Source organism: Triturus cristatus, chromosome 9 (assembly GCF_964204655.1).
Source record: "Triturus cristatus chromosome 9, aTriCri1.1, whole genome shotgun sequence".
Classification (NCBI taxonomy): domain Eukaryota; kingdom Metazoa; phylum Chordata; class Amphibia; order Caudata; family Salamandridae; genus Triturus; species Triturus cristatus.
Genome location: NC_140592.1, coordinates 99,270,310 through 99,284,694, shown reverse-complemented (window position 1 = coordinate 99,284,694; position 14,385 = coordinate 99,270,310). Strand labels below are relative to the sequence as shown.

Here is a 14,385-nt window from a genome sequence, read left to right as displayed (position 1 = left end):
GCTCCCATTTCTACCCAAAGTCCTGGAGAAAGCCACCAACCTCCAACAACTGGAAAGAAACAACCTGCTGGACCCCTCTCAATCATTATTCAGAGCCAATTACAGTACTGAGACAGCCCTGATCACCCCAACAGACATACACATCCTAGTCAAGAGAGGAGATTCAGCCACCCTGATTCTGCCCGACCTCTCAGCAGCCTTTGGCACCGTCTCCCACCACACACTCATCAATCAACTGCGCCAGATCGGAATGACAGACAATGCCCTCAGATGGATGACATCCTTTCTCACGGGTTATACCCAGAGAACGCATGTCGCCCCTTCACCTCACAATCCAAGCACACCATGTTATGTTATGTTAAAGGGGATTTATAGAGCGCTCGGCTACTCAAAAAGAGTGTCCCGGAGCTAAAAGTACCTGCCAGACACCAGGAGCTCACACACGTCTGCGGTGTCCCTCAAAGTTCATCACTCAGCCCAACCCTCTTCAACATCTACATGAAATCACTCGCAGACATCGCCAGATGCCACAACATCAACATCATCTCCTACACCGATGATACCCAACTCGTCCTTTCTCTCTCAGAGGACCCCACTTCTATGAAGACCAACTTCCACAACTGCATGAAGAACATTGCAGCATGGATGAAGAACAACTGCCTCCAGCTCAACATGGACAAAGCCGAATTCCTAATCTTCGGCAGACACACCGCACTCTAGAATGACTCCTGGTGGCCAGCGGTACTTGGTCCCACCCCTGCTCCGAAAGACCACGCCTGCAACCTCAGCATCATCCTACATAGTAAATTCCCCATGAAACGTCAGGTTAAATGCCATCTCCTCAGCCTGTTTTCACACTCCACTCTCTGCATGCTCTGCATAGCCTTCCAATGGCTCCCATTCAGCACCAGGACAACGGGGATGCATGCCCTCATCACCAGGTGGTTGGGATACAGGCAGCACACTCTATGCAGGCACCACTACTGAACTCATGAAAAGACTCCAGACAATCCAGACACAGCAGTCAGACTGATCATCAACCTACCCAAGAGGATCCACATCGCCCAACACCTGAAGGGCCTCCAATGGATTCCTAGGCAGAAGAGATGCCAATTCAAGCTTCTGACCCACACCTAAAAAGCCCTTCATGACTAAGGACCCGCATACATGAACCACCACCTTAATTTCCGCCATCCTCTCAGGAACCTCCACTCACTTTTCCCTTGCACATATACCACACATCTGCCGCTGCCTCTCTGGAGGACACTCCTTCTCCCACCTCGCCGCCAAAGCCTGGAACAAAATCCCACTCCACCTCCGCACTTCAACCTCGCTGACCCACTTCAGGAAGTGACACACAGCACAGCGCCTAGATACCCTTACAGGTGATAAGCCACACTATATAAATACTGCTTGATTGATTGATTGATTGATTGACTGCTTAACAAAATGTTTCCTTGCTAACTCTAAGAGCTGCCCTTGGCTATGTGCCCTGAGTTGCACAAGGTAAGCTAGCAACATCTTAGACCATGCATTGATGATTTCACACTGCAAGACTTCTCACTGATAGAGGGTAAGACATCCAACGGGAATGTATTGTAGTGTGTGGTTGCACAGCAGCACAATACTGAAGAGCTGTGGGAGGTATCAGGATTTGCAATGGCAAGTTGTACTTTACAAGGCTAACAAACATTTTTTTTAACTTTTGTGTACTTTTTTTTAATATTGGTGAGAGCCTCACAATGCCTCAAAAATAAAGATTTACAAAAACTATTGCGAATTAAAACAAGCATTGCCAAAGCCAAAAGGCTGGCAGTCAAAGTAAGACTTATTTACTTTGCCAATGCTTGTTCTTGTTTCCGTGTTAATATTATTATTCAGTGATGAGACCAGCTTATTCATGTTAATGACGGCTCACACTCACTTACTCGACTAACATTTCTCCACTTTCCCTTTATAGTTTTTACTCAATTGAAACATTTTGCAATCACTGGATAATTAACATTTTATTTTATGACTGCTTTCACCCGATCATTTGTGATTGTTTTTATACTGTAATGCTGTGTGAGTTGTATCCTTGCACATCCCCTGTAAGTTGTTGAGAGCTATTTATGAACTTAGACCCTCAATAATTAGGTAAGATGCTTTTAAAGAGTTTTGGCTTGCCACTGGATGGTTCCCCAGTATGTTGTGTGAGCCAAGCCATTTCTCCACCCCTCATCAACCTGCCAGTGGAAGTCTTGCACTCTGCCAAAAGAAAAAACATTCTCGTGCTTAATGGAATGAGCTCAGTTCCCTCTCAAATATCTAGTTATCCAAATTTTCATTGCAATTTAAATTAGTAGAGCCAACCAAGATATTTTATTGATATCGTTAGTTATTGTATTAACTCTACAGCACATGACCATGTCCATAGAATTAGATGATGTCACTGAGAGTAAGAGAACGTCAACAATTTTGTCTCCCATTTGTTGTGGACTGTTATTGTATATTATTATTCCTTGTTTCTTCAGTTTTAATCTTTCATTTCACTTGGTCATGGCTCTGCCCAGTTAAATTCTGTATGATTCTTTGCCTATCACACCCCAACTCTGGCAGGTTTGCTGCCACACACCTCCCCAAATTTTCCTTCACACCTGTTCTAGGGGGGTTCATAATATTCTCAATACCATCTTTGTGGCTTTCTGCCTGCGCGTCTCTCTGGTTTCTGCTTCTCTGAATGGCACCGGTTGATTGAACTTGGTTTCTAGTCTGGCTGGTGGATTTACTCCTGTTTGGTATGCTTCCTCCAACAGGCAAGTCTTGGCAGCAGCGAAGAGAGCGGATCTAGTGGGTCATTTTGTGTGGGTTGCATCGGACAGCTGGGGCTCCAAGGTCAACATTGTGAACCAGCACGAGGAAGTAGCGGAGGGGGCCATCACTATTCTCCCAAAGAGAGCAACGATAGAAGGTAAGGACATCATTGTGAAATGTAAATTGACTGAGTCTGTCAATGTTATGGCGAAGATATTGGATTTGCCTCAAAAGTTAGGATCCGCTTAGTTGTTGGTTAATTAGGGACCTTATGGAGCACTACTCAGTGTCCATGTTTTATAGAATACGATCCCCTGGACGATTTCACACAGGGCTCAGACCTTGTCCTTGTTTGTCTTCACGGTCTGAGATTGGCATTCCTCGCTTGGCAATTGACGGTGCCGGGCAGCCAAATCCAGTGATTAATTGTTGTCTTGTCCTCAATAGGGTGGGGACCTTACTGCTTTGCCCTGGTTGCCCGTGGATTCCAGACCACCAGTTTAAGAATGTACAGACGTGCAAGCCAGTTGACGCGCCACCGCATTGTCCCAACTCTAATGAGATAGGAGAGCCTCAAGATTGTCTGGTGGGATCTCGGCCAATTATGGCAGAGCTCCCTCCTTGCCAAACTTGGAACAAGGCACTTATCAAGTTGCAGATTTGAACACGAAGGCCAGTGGTTTTTTAAGGCTGTTTAGATATCTTCTTTTTCAATAATTGTGTCCATTGCCCAGCACATCTTCATATATGTAAGGCACCTAGTGCACTGTTGGGTATTCTAGTCGCCAGATAGCTTTATATTTCAGCAAAGCTTGGTATGATTCAAGTAATCTCCTAAGTGATGTATTTCTGCTATGCTAGTCAATGTGTCTGTTGTGTGTGTGAAGGGTTTTGTCTAACACATGCTGTTGCTTGTTACACAAATAGATGTTTGATAGGGTGCATGCTTTTGGTCTGATGCATACTGTGGCATTTTACACCAACAGGAGTTTAACAGGGTACATGCTTTTGTCTAAGTGTACTGTGGCATGTTACACTAACAGGTGTTTGACAGGGTGCATGATTTTATCTAAGCGTACTGTGGCATGTTACACTAACAGGTGTTTGACAGGGTGCATGCGGTTGTCTGGTGCATACTGAGATATGTTACATTAACAGATGTTTGATAGGGCTCATGCTTTTGTCTGATGCATACTGAGGTATGTTACATTAACAGATGTTTGATAGGGCGCATGCTGTTGTCTGATGCATACTGAGGTATGTTACATTAACAGATGTTTGATAGGGCTCATGCTTTTGTCTGATGCATACTGAGGTATGTTACATTAAAAAGTGTTCAGTGGGGCACATGCTGTCGACTGGCAAGTGGCATGTTACACTAACAGGTGTTTTGATAGGGTGCATGCTTAAGAAATACCAAGTTAGCAGCATATCTGTATCATGTTTGCATGTGTGTGCATCCTTATGGCAGCAACAATGTGTTAACCCCTTGACTGCCTGGACATTAAAGTAGCAACCACGGACCCTTTGATCGAGATGGCTCTCAGAGAATGAACTCAGCCACGCTGTGTCCTCCTTGCAATAGGAGCTCGCAGACTTTTCAATGCTGTGAAATTACCAAACGACCCGCTGCTTTCTTCTCCTCTTGAATTTGCACTTAGATAGCGACAACTGGGAAGTCCTGTTAATTGCATTGCAGCATTCTCGCTGCCTCTGACAGACACCTTCTGCGAGCTTCCTCAGATGATAAAAGACTCCCACTCTCGTTCATTGGCCTTTGGTGTCGCCGGAGCTTTCACTTCCTAAATTAGAAAGCGCGCACATCAGAGCAGACACTTTTGAATGTCATCTTTTTGTCATGCAATGTGAAGCAGCTGTGAGTGACACAGTGCCCGCGCCATTGATTGATGATGGAGGCATGTTTGCAGGAAGCTCAATGTACCGCTTTGCGGATGGGTGCATTTCTGACAGTTCCTCTTCTGTGGCTCCGTGTTGTTGGCATCACTGGTGCCCACTGTGGCGCAGAATGTAATGAAATGGGTACTTAATAGCGCTCTGCTACTCCAGGGGGAGTCCTCGCGCTCTACCCAGTCCTCCACTGCAAAGGATTGTTTTGGTCCCTGTTGAGACCCCTGCACATGGGCTGCTTCGAATATATGACGTTACAATGCAAGCCATTACAACGCATGCTTTTACAACGCAGTTTTTACATCGCAACTACCATTACATCGCATGATTTTACAACGCATACCATTACAACGCATTTTTTAAGACTACCATAACAACACATTCCATTTCAATGCATTACATCACAATGCATTACATTACAACGCCTAATACTGTTAGTGTGACAGTAGGGTAAGTGTTGGATAGCGTAGGGGTAAAACTTACTATTCTCCTACAGTGAGTGCAACAGTAGGGAAAGTGTTGGATAGCGTTGGGGTAAAAATTACTATTCCCACTCCAGTGAGTGCATCAGTAGGGAAAGTGTTAGATAGTGTAGGGGTAAAAATTACTATTCCCACTCCAATTAGTGCAACTATAGGGAAAGTGTTGGATAGCGGATGGGTAAATTTTACTATTCCCCCTCCAGTGAGTGCAACAGTAGGGAAAGTGTCGGATAGTGTAGGGGTAAAAAATACTATTACCAACTACCCCTAAACCCATACCCATCCTAAAACTTAAAATTCTCCATTACTTACCTTACAGTGCGTTGTGATGACATGCATTGTAATGGCATGCGTTGTAATGCCATGCGTTGTAATGCCATGCGATGTAAAGGCACTTGCGTTGTAAAGGCATTGCAATGTAATGACCGCGTTGTAATGGATTTTTCCCGCTGCTTCAGGAAAGAGCCCATGGATGGAAGGTCCAAGCAAATGCTCTTACATACAGGAGTGCTGTTCAACTAAGATACTGGACTGAGATTTGTGAGTTTGTGCAAACAGTTTAACCACATGATGGTGCAAAAAAATCACTTTGTAATTTGTTACATTCCTTACCAATTCCTCTTTTACCCTATAATTAGCCTGAACTAAGTGGTTGCCATATTTGTTTGAGCTTTCATCAGTTCAGCACTTTGGCAAATTAAACACGATGTACTAGTCCTCATCCCCTCATGGCACATGTTACACAGCTGTGGCCCCAATTATTGGTGTCCACTTAATTCCTTTGGAACCAGTAACCAGCAGTTAGACTTCACACCCGTGAGTGGCTGTCTCTCAAACTTTTTGTGTTCACACCGCCTGTTTTCAAATTAATTTTTGTTGGCCTTGAGACTCTGCGCACTTTACCACTGCTAACCAGAGCTCACATGTTTGTGCTCTCTCCTTTAAACCTGGCGAAATCAGCTTACACTCAATTGGCACATTTAATTTACATATAAGTAACCAGTAAGGTGGTACCCAGGACTTTTAAATTAAATGCTACTAGTGGGCCTGCAGCACTCATTGTGCCACCTACTAAAGTAGCACTTTAAAGCTAGTCTCAGGCCCGCCACTGCAGCCTGTAGTTCAGTTTTAAACTGCCATTTTCACTTGGCCAAATAAACCTGTTGCCATGCCGAAACCTTCCTTTTTACTAAATGTTAGTCTCCCCTAAAGCAGGCCCTAAAGGTTTATAGGGTAGGGTGCATTGTATTTAAAATGTAGGACATGTGGGTTTATGTTTTACATGTCCTGGTAGTGAAAAGCATACTAACTGATATCTTAGGTTTGGGAGTATATAGGAAAATCATGTTCACACTTAAACTCAAATTAATTGTAATTTAAAACCCTATTTAATGGTACAGTCAGAGATAAAGTCACACTTCTGAAAATTCCACTTTTAGAATGTTTGCATCCTCTAGTCCTAACCATTTGGTGCATGCTGCTGTTTTCTGGGGCACATTACAGTACATAGCTTGGCAGTTGGCCTTTGTGTATTCACCCTAGACAGTAAGACAAAGGGGGACTAACTGTTTGCAGGCTGGCCCATTCCTGCCAGGATGGTTGGGGCAGAGCTGTCCCCTGCCCAACTTACATTTCAAAGGGCTGCCTCCAGCACACTCACAAAGGGACTTGACACCAGGCTATCGTCACTCTAGACTGCTTGGAGCCTGGACAGGGGATGGAAGGAACTTTCCCAAACCAGATGTCTAGAAGATCAAAGCACCAATCGCGGACATCTAGTTGTGCAAGACAGGGTCAAGGTAAAACAATATGGCCAACTGAGATGCAGCATGGATCAGATAAGAGAAGTGGATTGGGCCTGATCAACATTTACCTTTGGACCTGGATGCAGGTCTTCACAGCAGGGCTATCCTCTGAGGGTTCAAAGCACACTCCAGCCAACACAGCAGTCCTTCAAGGTACAGCAAAGCAGTAGTGCAGTTTGCACAGCAGTCAGTTCTATGAGAGACCTTCCACAGGTCTACTAGTGAACTGAAGAGTGGGTCTGAGGGACGTATTTTTATAACTTATGTCCTTCCTCTGGAAGGTGGGATAAGCTTCTAGAAAGTCTCTTTGAAGTGCATGTCCTGACTCTGATGCCCTGGTTCCAAGCTGGCTGCAGTGACAATGTGGAGGTGATATGTCCTTCGTGTGAAGTGAAGGCAGAGCACAGCCTATTCAGTTGCAAGTGGACTGTGCTCAGCTCCGCCCCCCAATCCTGCTAGCAGCTGGCCCATTCATGAACACGTAATCCCCTATTGGCAGTGGTCTTCAAACTTTTTGATGTCGAGCTCCCCTTGTCAAACCTTTATAGGCGTAAGGACCCCTTCTGACAAAACTTTCTAGAAACTGGTTCTCCTCATCATCAACATCTATCGACAACAATAAATGCCCCTGTTAGATCTGGGGTCTTTTGGTATGTTTCCCCTGTTTTATCCTTTCTGACCTCCTAGTTTTGTTTTTGCTGGTTCAGTGTCTCTGCGCACCTTCTCACTGCTGTTCAGTGTTAAAGTGCAAGAGCTCCTATTGTAAATTGTATTGGTGTTTCCATGATTGGCATGTTTAACTTACTATTAAGTCCCTAGTAAAGTGCACTGAGGGTGCCAGAGCCTGTAAATCAAATGCTGCTGGTGGGCCTGAATACTGACTGTGCCACTCACCCATGCAGCCTGAAAAGGGTTATCAGACCTGTCACTGCAGTGTCTGCACTGTTTGTAACTGCCATGTTGACCTGGCAAGTGCACCCACTTGCCAGTCCCTAATCTTCACTCTTCTTACCTGTAAGTCACCCCTAAGGTAATCCCAAGGTACCCCTGTGAGCAGGGTGCCGTGTATATTAAAGGTAGGACACGTACTGGTGTGTGACATGTCCTGGTAGTTAATTACAGTGTGTTTCATTTTTTACTATGGAAAGGCTATCCGTCCCATAGGATAGAATGGGAGTTTACTTATAAAATCTTAGAAGCATATCTTCCCATTGGGACAAGATAGGGAAATGTGGCTTAGTATGCTTGAACTCAGAATATAAAAATGCATCTTTTAGTAAAGATGATTTAAATGTTCTGTGTTTGAAATACCACTTTTAGAAAGTAGGTATTTTCTTGCTTAGCCATCCTGTGTGCCTCTGCTGGGTTTGTGGATTGAGTGTCTTGCTTTGGAGTGACAGGGACTGGTGATGTGCATTCTCATCAGACAGCCGCTGGGGGGGTCAAGGTGTGTCCTGCCTTTCCTGGATGAGTCAAGACTGGGCTGAATAGACCTGGGCTGTTTTTATAGTAGTGCGAGGAGATTTCCTTGCACCTGAATGGGCCTGGTCTGCCTTGGACAATGCTGTCTCTACCTCCTGCCAGGAAGCTGGGCCAGAGAGGATGGAAGTGGTTAGGGCTGGGCACAGGCACTCTTTGCCCAAACGCACAAAGAGAAACTGAGTATAAATATTGGGGTTCAGACCCCAGAACTTTAGAACTTGCTGGAATCAAGGAACCTGCCAAGAAGAAGAGCTGGAAGAACTGCCACGACGAGTACTGCAACTTTGCTGTGTTGTTGCTTTGTTGGTTTGGCCTGCAGTTGCTGCTTCTGCCTTGGGCAGTGAAAGGAATGGACTGAACTGTATTTACTTGTTGCTGAGTATCTCCAAGGGTTTGAAGTAGAGCTTGCCTACTGTTCTGAATTCTCAGGGACCACCTCGACCCTCAATGACATCTGGGTACCGCCCCTGGAACTGTGGTTTCGGTTGCCACAGAGGGGGTAAAGCAACCGACTCCATCACCCACTCCACCGCTGGCTCCATGTCCTGAAGGCACTGCAGAGGGTACCACTGCATCTCGCACCGCAAGCCTGGTCTCACTGACAACGGCCGCCGAGCTGCTGCTTGCACCGTGACCTGTGGGCACCACACTCCGCACCGTCTCGCTTCACTTCGCCGCCCTGGTCTCACTGACGCCGTTGCTGACTTCGACAACCGTGACAGCACAATGGCTTGGGGGCACTGCTCTTAAGTCTTGCGGCACACTGCCCCATCCCACACCGCAGTCCGGACCGACCGATGCCAGCTCCCCAAAGTGCATATTTTTAAGTACTGTATGTTGGATTTTTATTGTTTTGGTCTTGTTATAAATATATAAAGTATTGGATATTTTTCTAGACTGGTGTGGTGTCCTTTTGTAGTGTTTTCACTGTATTACTGTTGGTTATGTGTAAATCCTTTACACACTGCCTCTGAAATAAGCCTGACTGCTTGTGCCAGGCTACCGAGGGGGTGAGCAGGGGTTATTTCAGTAGTGCATCCCTCTTACCCTGATTAGAAGGAAGGGCCTCTACTTGGACAAAGGTGCAAACCATTGCCAACTAGAGACCCCATTTCTAACAGCCCCCAATTACCACAGCAAATATTTTTTACCGTGGGCCTCATTTATGTGGAATTGGCTTAGGGCAGTGCTGCAAGTCTTCCTGCGGCGCTGTCCTATGCCAATGGTAAAGGGCAGGAATGCACCGTATTTATGAAACACGGTGCATTCCAGTCCTTTTCCCTTCACAAATTGCTGCCTAGCACCAACGTAGGCAGGATTGTTTTTGTACGGGAAGAGGCACCTTCCTTCACCAAAACAATCCTGAGGGGCGTTTTCCTATTTTTATGTGAGCTGCAGAATTCAGCACACATATAAGGAGGAAAAAACGAGGAGAGATGAAAACATTTCTCCTCGTTACACCTCCACTGGAGAGTCGTCAGGTTTTGGAGCTGCCCCAGGTTAACATGATTTTATAAATATGGGTCAGCATCAAAATCCATGGGAACCCCAAGCAACGCCCATGGAACACCTCCTTGATGCAGAATAAGGGTGACTTTGCTCTGCCTCATAGGAATGGTTGAGATGCTTGTGGTACCGAAGCATCAAAAAAAGTGATGCTCTGGCGATGCAAGCCTCTCATAAATAGGCCCAAAATATTCTATACGTTTTTTAGGTCTTTCACCTTCAGGTATCTACATATAAAATAATGGGCAGCGTAATTGAAAAATAAATAAAAAAAGTTATTTCTCAGTGGGTACTGTAGTACATTATGAAACCTATATTAGTTAAGGCACTGCAGAGGTCTGTGTGTAACCAGAGAACCACTGCATTGGTGCAGTGGAGAATAGTGATGAGTATTTTTAGTGCTACAAAGTTACAGCCTGTGACTGAAAGCACTGTGAATATGTAAGTCAACTTTTTAAACTTGCATTACACACAGGGTAAGGTAGAATGCTGCAAAACGTGCGAATAGTTTTACAATAAAATGGTGCTTTCAAAATGTAGGTTTTAGTAATACCAGAGCATAGTTTTACATAACTGTCCCTTCAGCACCTCTTTAGGGGCACTAAGGGCAGTTTAAATGCAGTTAAAATTAAAAGCAAGAACTTCCCAGCCCAGATGTTAACTCTTTGCATTTCCACTCAAAAAACACACATCTTTGTCTTCACAATGCACCAGGACTGCTCCTATGCATCCTTTACACTTGCAGATGAACAGATAAGGCACATTTGCCTTTCATTCAGGCAAGCAGCTGATAACGATCTCAATTAGCTGTCCCAGGACGGCGGTCTTTTTGCAGGGACAAGTGAAGCTGGGGAATCTGCGACCTCCTTCCTAGGACTCCACAACCCCCCTGGGGGTCGCGCCCCACAGTTTGAAGACCTCTGCTCTATGGTGTGACTGGGAGGAAGTCACAAAGTCCAACTGTCAGTTACACCCAGTCATGTGTCCCAACACAGGCTGTAGGTACATAAGAACTACGGGTAGGAAAATGTTAACTTTCTAAAAGTGGTGTTTTCAGAATTGTGATTAAAATCCGACTTTACCATTAAAGAGGATTTTTCATTAGAATTTCATGGATACCAAACATGAACTGCCCACCTGATCCTAATCAAAAGTTAGCACTTATTAAATGTAGTAAGGTAACCCAATGTTATCCTATGGTACAGGTAGGCCTCACAGTAGTGAAAAGCAAATTTGGAGATTTTCACTACCAGGACATGTAAACCTTAAAAGTACATGTCCAACCTTTTAATTACAGTGCACCCTGCCCTATGGCCTACCTAGGGCCTACCTTAGAGACAACTTGTATGCAATAAAAGGAGAGTTGGAGGCTTATCAAGTGGGTTATATTGCCAGGTTAAATTGGCAGTGCGAAACTGCATTCAGGCTGCACTGGCAGGCACATGACATGTTTTAAAGTGCTTAGGGGAGTGGCGTAATAAGAGCTACAGGCCCACTAGTAGCATTTAATTTACAGGGCCTAGTTATATGGTATTCCACTCTACAAGTAACTTATAAGTAAATTAAATATGCCAATCAGGTGTAAGCTAATCAAACAACACTTAGAGGAGTGAGCACAAGGACGTTGGCACTGGTAGCAGTACTATGTGCACAGAGTCCTAAGGCCAACAAAAATGAAATCAGTAAAAAGTGGAGGTAAGTAAGCAAAACATTTTGGGGAAGACCACTCTAAGGCTGACAGGTCTAACATTAAGCCTGACTGCTTTTTTGCCAAGCTACCTGAGGGTTAAGCACAGGCTAATTTAGTGACGTTTGTGGTACCCACTAACACAGATTGTGATTTTTGCTTGTGAAAGCTATTTACCCAATCAATTAGAAACCCAGTTTCCCACACCAGCCCTATCAGATTCATGAGATCTGCAGAAACACTGCAGAACTGAGGTGTGTCACCTACCTAGCCGAAATCTGCAGTTGAAAACCTGGAGAAGCATTTAGACTTATTGAGTGAATCAGTCTTGGAATTTCCCAACTCTGTGGTAAACCTCAGAATGTAACCTGCATAGAGTGGTAATTTCTCACACCCAAACTCACTGTATCTCTCAGTATTAATACTTCCATGGGTGCGGAAATTATGCCTGAAAGCCAGACACTTGAAAAGGGCCCTCCCCACTGGGATATCTCTGTATGTGGCTCTAGTGCATTCAAACTTTACTTGATGTTTAAACTTTACCCTAAAACAATGTTCTCAAAATAAATATTTCCTGTACATTAGTAAAGGTGATGTACTACGACAGTATCAGCATCATGATAACCACTGGCTTTGTAAAGGAATTTCATCTAGAATTGCTGTCGAAAATATGTCTTGAATGAGAATTTCTGAAAATGCAGCATTGATCCAGCCCTCAAGGAGCTACCTACTCTGTACACACATGCACCTGGACATTTCTCTGTCATCTTTAATCTACACTTGTGCCTGATAGGAAACTCGCATGGCAATATTCTGTGGGTTCCTATATAATTGTTTGCTTTGCTATTGGAAACCCATATTATTTCAGATGGAAAATGTCAGTTTTGAAGGTTAGCCGTTTGCTTCAGGATTATGAATTGTGAGCAATGGACTTGACTTTAGTTTGTATATATGTCTTTGGGTGAAATGTTTAGTGTAAACTCGATTTACTGAGTAGATTTTGCAGGTTTGCATATTTGTAGATGTGACTGTGAGCACCATACAACACAATTGCTTTGTGGGATGAGTGTTATATGCCACCATTAGTTTTAATGTGTTTTGACATCTGAAGGTAGCTAGAAATAGTGGTACATTTGATGTCTATAACACCTTTCAAAATGTTATTTTTATGGGATATCCGAAGCCGGTGTTTCTGGGATCTGGGCCACGAACTTTGGAGTAGCCACTACAAAAGAGGACGAGGAGGTCACTGGACGGCTAATGAGATGAGTACTGTGTGAGATAAATGATGTATGAGGACACAAAGAATAGAGATAACTCTCCTTCTAGCAAAACTGTAATTCTACATCTACATGCTTGTTTTCTGGGCAAATGCATATCCAATTTGTGAGCTGAACTAGTATAACTCCTTGGTTTTTTTCCTATTTTTCCCCCCCGAAATACCTTCATGGGCCTTCATTGACCATCCGCACTTACTAGGAATAACATATCATACTGCCTGTTTCTTGTCTATGGGACCCAAAGCAAAGCAACCAGTTTCACTTGATTCACTACCAATAGAGACATATCCGAGACCATTTAAAGTCAGAAACAGCTCAAAAGTGGTTGTCTCCTCATTGACCCGCAGGCACCTCCAATGGACTCATGAGACGACACCCTGTTTCTCCATATCACAGGTTACTTCATTGCCTTCCATGGGATCTCTCTCATTACTACGCACATGTTGTCTGTCTAATGCACTTCAATGGAGTCACACTCACACTTGGGGCACAGGTTTTGTGCATTTCAGTAGATGATAACTCATTCGTCACTTCTCGAGTCTAGAACCCTTCAGTGATGCCTTTCCTCCTCATCGTTGGCCTTATAAATTATAGGACAGGGTATCTTCTTCCCAAATTAAAGACTGCACGTGTGCCAATACTGTAATCTCTGGATTCTCATGCATAAACAAGGCATATTCGGATGAGGAATTTAAGCATTGTTTTATTTCTACCCTCTGATGGGCAGCAGATGCCAGCAAAACTAATTTTCTATTTTAAATTTAGGTCCAGAATATTTGAGGAAAACAGAACTTCCTGTGGTGTCGTTCAGATAAGGCTAATTTACTCTTCTAACTGCAGTTATGGAGTATTGTAGGAAAACATCTAGCATTCTCTAAATCGTGTAATTCCTTCCTGAAATGTAAATCAGTGTCTCAGTACAATGCCAGCAGCTGCAGCACTGAAGACACAACTGCAGAAAGAATGAAGGGTGCACTTGACATCAGCCCCAAGAGTTCTTCTCACTTTTGAAAGAATCAGAAATCTGCACCCAGAGGCTCTGCTCATCACCTTTGAGGATGTCAGCTGGCTTCTCTGCTGCTCATCCAAATATGTCTGAAGCGATTGCTAACTTTAGACAACCTCCTCTGAAAATTTGCATAAGAAGCTGCCCCTGGCTGAAACAGCAATTAGCTCGTCAACAGCCCGACATCACCTGTGGAGCTGGTATAACTATGTCTCCGTCTCTGAGGGGAACTGGGAGCGCCATTACACGAACCAGGCAAATCGCTTAAATCAAAATCACTCTGCCGCTTTGACTTTTCATCGCGATTATTGATGTTGATTAATTATGCTAAATGGATAAGGTCACATTACATTTGCATAATGCAAAACGAGGACCAAGGAGAAAGCAGTTTCATGGTAATTACTTTTTAATTTGCTGCCTCTTTAAGAGCGCGAGC

At 44.2% G+C, this 14,385-nt stretch overlaps 1 protein-coding gene across 1 annotated transcript in view; it reads left to right on the top strand.

Moving 5' to 3' along the window:
• GRM7 (glutamate metabotropic receptor 7) overlaps nt 1–14,385 on the top strand; it is a 1,767,328-nt gene that overhangs the window by 775,439 nt on the left and 977,504 nt on the right. Inside the window, exon 4 of the mRNA XM_085624503.1 lies at nt 2,796–2,950. Within this exon, the coding sequence (XP_085480629.1) occupies nt 2,796–2,950 (155 nt within the window). The remainder of the gene's footprint in view (nt 1–2,795; nt 2,951–14,385) is intronic.